Source organism: Nematostella vectensis, chromosome 7 (genome assembly GCF_932526225.1).
Source record: "Nematostella vectensis chromosome 7, jaNemVect1.1, whole genome shotgun sequence".
Classification (NCBI taxonomy): domain Eukaryota; kingdom Metazoa; phylum Cnidaria; class Anthozoa; order Actiniaria; family Edwardsiidae; genus Nematostella; species Nematostella vectensis.
The window spans coordinates 12,922,385-12,932,193 of NC_064040.1; the positions used below are offsets into that span (position 1 = coordinate 12,922,385).

General features: G+C 39.6%; 1 protein-coding gene across 1 annotated transcript; it reads right to left on the reverse strand.

The window, feature by feature from the left end:
- Positions 1-4,800: 4,800 nt before the first annotated feature.
- On the reverse strand, positions 4,801-9,373 carry LOC5508216 (2-aminoethylphosphonate--pyruvate transaminase). The gene is made up of 4 exons (XM_001628774.3): positions 9,183-9,373; positions 7,513-7,847; positions 6,270-6,763; positions 4,801-5,996 (listed from the first exon to the last, which is right to left on the reverse strand). Exons 1-4 carry the CDS (start codon positions 9,307-9,309, stop codon positions 5,681-5,683), a joined length of 1,272 nt encoding a protein of 423 aa, XP_001628824.1. The 5' UTR covers positions 9,310-9,373; the 3' UTR covers positions 4,801-5,680.
- Between the last annotated feature and the right edge of the window lie 436 nt (positions 9,374-9,809).

Below are 9,809 nucleotides of genomic sequence, written 5' to 3' on the forward strand. Positions count from 1 at the left end.
TGTTTGTACTATCTGTGATACTGGGGGTGAGATGATGTTTGTACTATCTGTGGTACTGGGGGAGGGATGTTTGTACTATCTGTGGTACTGGGGGAGGGATGATGTTTGTGCTATCTGTGGTACTGGGGGTGGGATGATGTTTGTACTATCTTTGGTACTGGGGATGGGGATGATGTTTGTACTATCTGTGGTACTGGGAGTGGAATGATGTTTGTACTATCTGTGGTACAGTGGATGTGATGATGTTTGTACTATCTGTGGTACTGGGGGAGGGATGTTTGTACTATCTGTGGTACTGGGGATGGGATGATGTTTGTACTATCTGTGGTACTGGGGGAGGGGTGGGATGATGTTTGTACTATCTGTGGTACTGGGGGTGGGATGATGTTTGTACTATCTGTGGTACTGGGGGTGGGATGATGTTTGTACTATCTGTGGTACTGGGGGTGGGATGATGTTTGTACTATCTGTGGTACTGGGGGTGGGGATGATGTTTGTACTATCTGTGGTACTGGGGATGGGATGATGTTTGTACTATCTGTGGTACTGGGGGAGGGGTGGGATGATGTTTGTACTATCTGTGGTACTGGGGGTGGGATGATGTTTGTACTATCTGTGGTACTGGGGGTGGGGATGATGTTTGTACTATCTGTGGTACTGGGAGTGGGATGATGTTTGTACTATCTGTGGTACTGGGGGTGGGATGTTTGTACTATCTGTGGTACTGGGGGTTGGATGATGTTTGTACTATCTGTGGTACTGGGGGTGGGATGATGTTTGTACTATCTGTGGTAATGGGGGTGGGATGATGTTTGTACTATCTGTGGTAATGGGGAAGGGGTGAGATGATGTTTGTACTATCTGTGGTACTGGGGGTGGGGTGAGGGGTGGGATGATGTTTGTACCATTTGTGGTACTTGAGTGGGGAGGTGAGGTGGTTCTTGTACTAAATGCGAGTCCTTTATGCGTGAAGGTGAGCAAATCTGTGTTGCACATGGTGATTCTGAATGCGAAGGGGAGGACCTTTTGTATTGGATGGTGTCTGTTGGGGAGGCTTAAGAGAAATCCACACAGCATAAAGAAATATTATATCTGTTAATATATTTATTAAATTATTTCATTGAGTGTGTTCATACAGTGGTTATATATTCTATATCCATTTATATCTATCTTTTCTACAATATTTGTGAGGTATTTTCTACCTTTTTTCTCTTGCTGTTTCTGTAACCTCATTTGAAAATTTTGAGGAAAAGCCTGTTACGGAGTTCCTTAGAATAATAAAGATAGATTATAGGGTTAACGAGTCCGTTTGCGTACACAATCAACGCGAGTGGGTAATCGATGGCAAGGCTTTCAGTAAGCGTGACCTTGGTGTCGACGACACTATAAATAGCTGTGACAGTAAACACAGGGATGCAGGGGGCCACGAAAGCGGCAATGATGGTGATAAACATTCGGGACTTCTTGAATTAAAACGCTTTAGATTTCTGAATGGAGGTGGTCTCGGGGGTCACGTGGTTTTTCTTGTTGAGAAATCCGGTGATACTCACAGGCCTATGCTGGGGAGTAAAAACTGAACAAAAGAGATAGCGATGGCTATAGTCTCATTGGTTGGCTCTTTGTTGTCGGCGAGACAGCTGATAGAGTAATGGTGCTCATCAATCTCGACAGAGACGAGTTTGTAGGTTCCTACCAAGCCACGCCCCAAGTATTAACCCCTTGACGAGTCTACTGGACGGAAGATAGAAGGGATGGTTAATGCCCAGATACTTCTCTGCAGCAATGACCACAAGATTATTAAAAGTGATTTTCGAAAACACAAGCTGGAAGTATCGGACGGCTCTACAGATGCTGTCTGTGGTGACAAAGTCGACCCAAGTTTCAACGGTTAACAGTGGAATGCCGATGACGCTCGCGAGAAGGTCAGAGATGGCGAGACTCAGGACAAAGTAGGAGGTGTGAGAGCGATTGAATGCCAATGACTCTTGGACGCGGCGCAGTCACGGTCAGGTAGATGATGATCGTGTTGCTTAAGGCAGCTGGGACGGCGATCACATTAGAAATTGATTGTTCAGTAAGGAAGTCATCTAAGGGAAAATAGACAATCATGGTTAATAACTCCAACAGTCTAGTCTAGTCTAGTCTAGACACAAATCCGAACAAAATGCCAAATCGAACTCAATCAAACTTCAATCGTTAGACTGATTCGCAATTGGTTCGAAAAACGGAGACAATCAAACAAAAAAATGAGAGTTCGATTTCCGACCATTCGAACCCAGATTCCATAAAACGATTCGATTTGTTCAATCTGGTTCGGTATAAATAAAACAAATGAAAAAAAAAAAACCTTTTTATTAGCGGTAAGCATCAAAAGGCAGCATTCTTAGATTCTTTTTTTTTTATTTTAAAATCTCGGAAGATAGTACTCTCGATCGCTAATGCGGCGATGATAATGATAATAAGACAACAGTATGAACTTTAAATAGGGAATGGAAATTTGAATTGACTTTAATTTCTATTTTATTCAAAACAAAGTTCGATTATCGTTCAATTGCTGTGAGTTATATTGCCGAACCAATCGAACATGATTTAAATTCGATGTCCCGCGATGTTTGAATCCTATACCCTTTACTGTCGAATCCGTTGTATCGCGACGACTCATTTTTAAAACATCGATTTGTTCTTGTCTTTTGGGGTTTTCTGTTCCGCCAGTCAAATTATTCTAAGCCAATCAGATTCTTGCCATCTCTCACCTAGTGCAGTTGCCTGGCTTTCTGTCGCGACACTGTCTGGTTTTCGTCCAGAGGAAAGCCAGGGAAGTTCACAAAGCGAGATTCTGATTGGCACAGAATGGTTTTACTGACGGAACATTGCTTTAGCGACTTTAATCATCAAGTGACATCACTGCCGATCTCAATGTAAGTAGTATAAGTCTATTCAAAGAAAGAACAATAAAAGCTATACGAAAAAAAAAAAACTCAATTATTTTCTCCGTTCTTATTTCTCTGTCTTCATGCCCCGATATAGCTATATAGAAGTGCTTTGCGTTGCCTGCTAACCTTGCAGCTTATTTTTTTTACAAAAGCCAAAAGGATAGAATATAGAACAAAATAGACAATTTACCTGTTCCAATAATCTGCTCAATTTTGTGAACCACAGCAAGGTTTATAGCAGTAGATCACGTGCATGAGTGGGAGGCCTGTGAAATAAAATTCATGTTGTTTTTTAGCCTAATTGTAAGCATCTTATTTTCAAATGATGAAGGTAACACCTTTTACGAGAACAGACGTGCTTACCTTTCACATGATTGGTATCGCGACAGGAATAATCGATGGGATGAGCGTGGCTAATTATTGGCGCTAAATCCTCGATCGGCGAGAGATCCTCTAACAAGTTGAACTCTGGACGAGGTTGACTGATGAGCCAGAAGAAAAACGCTCCGCTACAAATGTTGTAATAAAAACAGCGAAATTAAATTGATCTTTGAAACGAAAAGTTTTTTTTTTCTTTTAAATCCTGTGCGATGATCTTCTCATAAGTTGAGCTATGTCAAGTTTTAAAACAACAAATTTGGTACAGATATAGAACCTATAAAACCTCATAAACCACTTCTCGAGAGGTCTTGAAAACGCGCGATGTCCTGGTCCGGGATGGCTCATTCCTCTACCCTGGGATGTATAGTATACATTTAGGTTAGAAGAAGATGTAACAAACTTTGAACTAACAACATTTCAGGCGTTACCTTGCGTTTTTTACTCGAGAGAATATGGGACGCGGACGGTTAAGAAGACGAGTTCCCTTTGATGCCAAGCACTGAATGTTCTTTGTTAAAAGCTGTAGAATCATCAAGTAATGGTCCCAAAAGAGGTCTCTATTATTTGTCATTTTGCCATTGGTAGATTTATTTGGAAGGACTATTCAAAGTCATTACAATCTTGAACATTTCCGCAAACGGCAAAAGGCTTTGGATGGTTAAACTTTATGGGAGGAATTTCAATGAGGTGATATACGCACGAAAGGTAATTTTTGACGGCAGAGATATCATTTTTATAGAGAACCAGCTATCAAAGACAGAGATGTCGAGAAAAGATCAGGGCCTCAAAATATATGAATATGCGAGTTATGTCTTGTTATGTCTTTACGCGAGAGTAAACTGTGCCCTATACAACTATACCGTGCCCTATATACTACTTCACCGCCGTGCTGTAGAAAACAGAAGTCTTTTTAATGGGATGGGAATAGCCTCGTCCGTTACCAAATTAACCACAAAAATCCACTTGGGGAATATTTTTAAATAATGGGCAAAAATGTTTGTTTTTCAGGAGATCACGTTACACTTAGAAGGAACGCCATGAAATGACTCTGTTAACTCCATAATAAACCGTAAGGTGGTTACAGAAAAAACCGTATAGTTACAATTACCACTCAAGCACTAAACGTTTTACTTTAGTAGGTTTCTTCGCAATTTCCGTTGAGATTCATAGTTTATAGATGATTATTGTTGAATCAATTTAGAGTGTTTTGATGTTTTTAAATAAAGATTTTTTATCATTATCGTCATTGCTGGAAAACATTTAGTGATCCGCCATGTAAACAGTGTAAAACAAACAGGTGTATATGACGAGAAAGTATGTGAATAACCTTGGCGACAGAAAAACATGCAATGAAATGCTATTTTCGGCCGAGATGCATCGCTTGCTATTTATACCATATCTCCTATACAGAGGACTGGTATAAGCATAGTTAGGGTATGAATGAAAATAAGTGGAAAGGACGTTTAAGTGTGTTTTCTCGCTAGAATTACTTGTCAAGTTTTATTTTTGAAACAAATTTAAAATCAAAGTCAGTTACTTTCTAATAAACCTATTTATTTCTTTTTTATGGAATTATATTATTTTACTACTCACTTTTTCTATCTATTTTACATCAAAATAATTAAGGATGCCCATGGGAGCGCAAAGGTGTCTCAGATGACGCTCCGCCTATTCAGGGTTTTTAATGAAAAGTGAAGTATACTATTAAAACATGAAAAGTAAACTCGCAAAGCTACAAATAACACCAAAACCTAAGACTGATCAACAAAATATCTAGGGGTATCTAAGGCCTTTGTTTGGCTGACATAGTCTTGGCTGAAAAACGTGGTAAATTTCAATTTCAACTTATAATTTTACTCATAGCACAGACGTCATTTGCAGCCAGATCACTGTTTTGTAGTTCTTTGACTACTGCACAAGTGGATCTTGGAGCTTATAACACCCAGGAGAACTCTGTTCATACATTTTATGACTATTCTCCCTAACACTTTTAGTAATACCACAATTGCTGGAATAAAAACCTTTCTCAAAAAAGCATCTCCACTCTAAGAAACGCCTTTTGTTGCACTCAATGGACTTTCACAAAGAGGGACTACGTAGACGAAATTACGAACACTAACCACACAATTCTATTGGTGGTTATTGGTTCTGGAGAAATTTGTACTCCATGCATAAAACAGATTTTGAGATTAAAAGGATAAGCACATTGCCAGGGGCATTTATTCAAGCAATTATGGTATGTTTGTATTTGAACATTTACCCCAATTTTCCCCTATAAACAGTAGACGTTATGGCTTCCTCAACACACCATCATTTTTTATCTTGCTAATATAAACTAGAGCATGGGGGGGGGGATATCACTACCATCACTGCTCCATGATCGGTGTTGGGATATCCATATCAGCCAGCACCTCTTCAATGCACTTGAGTAAATGTTCCATGTCCTTGGGGAAGAGATGGCCAATGTTGCCGATACGGAAGCAGTCTGCCTCTGTCACTTTCCCAGGGTAGATAACCTGATCTTTGGCACTCAAGTGCTTGTAGAACTGTGTAAAATCAAAGTTAGGGTGCTTTGGGTAGAAGAAAGAAGTGATGATGTAGCCCTCATGAGTGTCATCCAAGAATTCTTTGAAGCCAAGCTTTCTCATGCCATCATGCAGGATGTGTCGGTTTTCCATATACCTGTAAAAGTAATATGGTGATCAAATGTGCTTCACGTGTGATTTGACAACTTGAAGATTATGCTACAGAATATTCTATACAGTTTACAATGCAAAATAACGTGAAAAAACTGTCGCCAAGGGTGAACCAGGGGAACTCTGCCTTTATGATTAATAAAATGTACAATAGTTAGAGTGGTATGGGGGCATGTATGCGAAAGGAGATACCATATTATTCTGTGCCCTCCAAGGATCTCCAACTCTCTCAAATGTCTAGTAAAAGGTACTACATTACCTTTCAGCTCTTCCAATGACTCCTCCTTCTTCAGCCAGTTCCCTTAGCGCCGTGCGGAAGGCAAGCATTGCATGTGTTGCTGGAGTAAACCGGAACTGCCCAGACTTTTCAAGTCCCTCAAATTGGTCCACTATATCCAGGGAAAGAGTGCGAGACTGGCCACGGCAGCTGAGAAGGTGCTTCTTCTCAGCTAGTACGAACGAGAACCCAGGTACACCCTCAATGCATTTGTTGGCAGAGCTGACCATGTACGTGATCTGTGCACCTTCTAAATTCAGCGGCACAGCTCCAAAGCTGCTCATGGCATCAACAAAGAAGAAGGCATTAGGAGTATGCATTCGCACCAGCTTGCCCACAGCCTCCACAGGATGGATGACTCCTGTTGATGTCTCACAGTGGACGATGCAGACGCCGTTAAGATCAGGGTGTTGCTTCAGGGTGTTCTCAACAGATTGGAGGTCAACTTTCTGGGCTTCCTCTCCTTGAAGTACAATCTATAAGACACATTGATTTTCATTGAATGTTTGGAGAAAGCAACTAATGGACATAGTACAACAAGAACAATTTTACCAATTGATTCTAGGGGGATTATAATTGAAAATGTTTTCTTTGCATGTAGTTGGTGGCTCAGTATCATGCCAGCACCGGAATCCTTCAAACATTATCTGTGTTTTCAATCAAAGCCCTGCTTTGTTTGATTGTTAGCCATCACTTTTGGTTTCAGTAGATCATTTTTGTGATCATTTTTGTTGTGGCGAGTAAGAAAAAGAGATGTCAAGGTATGTAAACATTCTTATGACTTGAAGCAGTCTATTCACTGTACAGAGAAATTGAGGCAAAATACAGATGATTTTAAAGCCGCATTGTCACCAGTTTACTTCAGGAGGTCGTCGAAAACCTCATCCGTCAAAAGACAAAATAATCTATTAGAATCCGCGATATAAAACGAGCCATCCACTCTAAATTATCAGTCAAATCCTTGAAGAAACTTCTAAAAGACACACTGCTTTTAAAATTTTGAAATATTTTTCGCAGTTTCTGTTAAAAATCATCGGAGATTGTTACGTAATCGACCGGAAGTAAACTGGTGACAATGAGGCTTTAAATTGGCATGCACAATTTGCATGGAAACACATTTATTTCAGCATGGGAAAAGAGGAATTGGTAAAACATTTAAGGTTCTTCTGAATAATAAGCCTTAGAAAAAATGGCAAAGTTTATATTCTAAAAGAAAGAGACCTACCGTTTCTATGCCAGAGACTTCACAAATCTTCACCATCCTTTTACCATAAGAACCATTCACAATCACAAGTAGTTTACCCCCAGTTTTAGGTGTGGCTGTTGTGATTACGGCCTCGACAGCATATGTCCCACTGCCCTGCAAAGGTATAGCAGTGTATTCCGCCTGGGACACGCCTGCAATCTCAAGCAGCTTGCTACGGATGAAATGGACACAGTCGATGAAGTCTTCATCTCTTGAACCAACATCACGTAGCATTGATTTCTTGACAGTGAAGCTAGTTCCTAGTGGGCCAGGTGTGAACAGCTTCTTGTCTTTTGGATGGACAATCTCCTCATCTGAAAATTACAGACAACATCCAGGATGTAGAATTAGCTCAATGAGAGAGAGCAGGAGAGGGGAGGGTTAGGGGTATGAGAGTTTAGTTTATCCATTCAAAAAACAGTCATTTGCTGGATTTCGGTAAACTACTCCAATAAAGGGGGTCGGACAGATTTATGTAAATTTAAGTTATTTACTTAGAGTAGTTGTTAGAATGTAATGGTCAAGCCAGAAAAAAGAGAACAATACATACAATGTATAAGTACTAAATAAACTATAATAAAAAATAGTATTTCACGGGTTTTTGAAAACCTCTCTATTGGATAGCAAAAACTACAAAACCTGATTTGGGGAAATTAAACATTGAATTCTTGTCTCTTTTGAGTATAATTGTTCAATATTATTGTGGCTTATTTTTATTTCACAAGCTTGAGTTTTTGAATACCCTCCTTGCGAGGCCAAGTAACACGCCCCTTTCCCCTTTTACATACAACTATTTCAATGAGGGTTGCATCCGCAAATCGGTGAATCGTAAACCGCAGTGGTTCATGGGTAACATATAAATGGATGAACCGTGGTCTCTGAACACTATGTGAATGTTCAAAGGCACATAAACAAGAATGCTAAAGCTTTCTAAACCTGAGTGTGTTTTGATTTATGCTTATTATTATTATTCAATTGATATCCATAAAGCACTACAGGTTACGACACATAGATTCTCTAAGTGAGTGTTCATTAAATACACCAACGGGGGGAGGGAAGATATTGAGGGGAGGCTCTGAAAATATTTAACCACAAAAAGTGGGACCCGAAAAAATAGGTCCTCTAAGAGGGAAAAAAATGGGGGTTCTATAGGGGGGGGGCACCAAAATAAATGATTACAATGAAAGGGGGGCTCTAAAATTTTAAGATGTCTTGAGTAAAAATCTTCCCTCCCCACCCCCCCCCCCCCCCCCCGTGTCATTAATTAAATATTTCATATAAAACATATAAACCCTAAAATTTGTGAATTCTATGATACTACTCAAAATCTTTGAAAGCACAACTGATTTAGTGGGCAGTATAAACTCAAAACAAATCAGATTAAGTTCAATAAAATAAACAAATGGTAACAAAGCAATTTTTAAAACCAGGTTCGAGTTATGTCGAGTCCTTCATGCCAAACCAATAATACACAACTTGACACAACTTATGCTAGTTTGCAATCTAATGTAGAAAATTATAAGCTACCACTGTAATACAGGAGAGGGTTATAATCGCTGATTGTTTCAAAGTGAAGAAGTCCATCGATGCATTCTTAAGTACATAGTACTACCATCCGTGAATGCTCTCCGCTATCGCTTCTCACTCACCGGATGATTCCGGCGGCGGAACAGAGGAGCAGCCAGCTACACGGATACCGAGCGTTTGGAAAGGGCTTTTAAGCAGGTGTCTTTGAGACAGGCGAGCGGTTCTTGATACCAATAGCCGAAGAGCCATGATTTTGCTCGCGTTCTGCTTTGCTTCCAGTCAGACAAGAGCTCTTCACATACGCGACACGTGACTACCGACACGTCGATGGAGCAAAGATAATTTTACGGGAGGGGATGGTTGTTTTTAATTAATTTTTTTCTTGTAAACTCTTTTTTTTATAAAAACGTCTAATTTTCAGTTGAGGCTGGGCCGTGTATGTAAGAATGTAATACCCAATAGGAAGATAATTACACTAATGATTATTAGCAATAATAAGGTTCTTACTATGAGCACAATTTGATTATGTATTTTAGAACACATCAGGAAAAAAAAGAATTTTTTTCTGCTATCTGAGCCTTAGCATGTTTTTAAAAATTTGGTGAAATCTCAGGCTGGATGTTCTTATAAAAAGGTTCTTATAAAAAAAAGTGTACTACTTCTATCTTCTTTTCTAATAACTATTCATTCTGGACAGTTTTTTCCCTCGTAATAAATAATCCACCCCACAAAAATTTATCAGGAGTAAG

Coding starts and splice junctions, on each gene's coding strand:
- LOC5508216 (XM_001628774.3), bottom strand. CDS start 9,309: ATGGCTCTTCGGCTATTGGTATCAAGAACCGCTCGCCTGTCTCAAAGA. Junction 6,764..7,512: donor AAGTCTCTGGCATAGAAACG/GTAGGTCTCTTT, acceptor TGTGTCTTATAG/ATTGTACTTCAAGGAGAGGA. Junction 5,997..6,269: donor GTCATTGGAAGAGCTGAAAG/GTAATGTAGTAC, acceptor TTACTTTTACAG/GTATATGGAAAACCGACACA.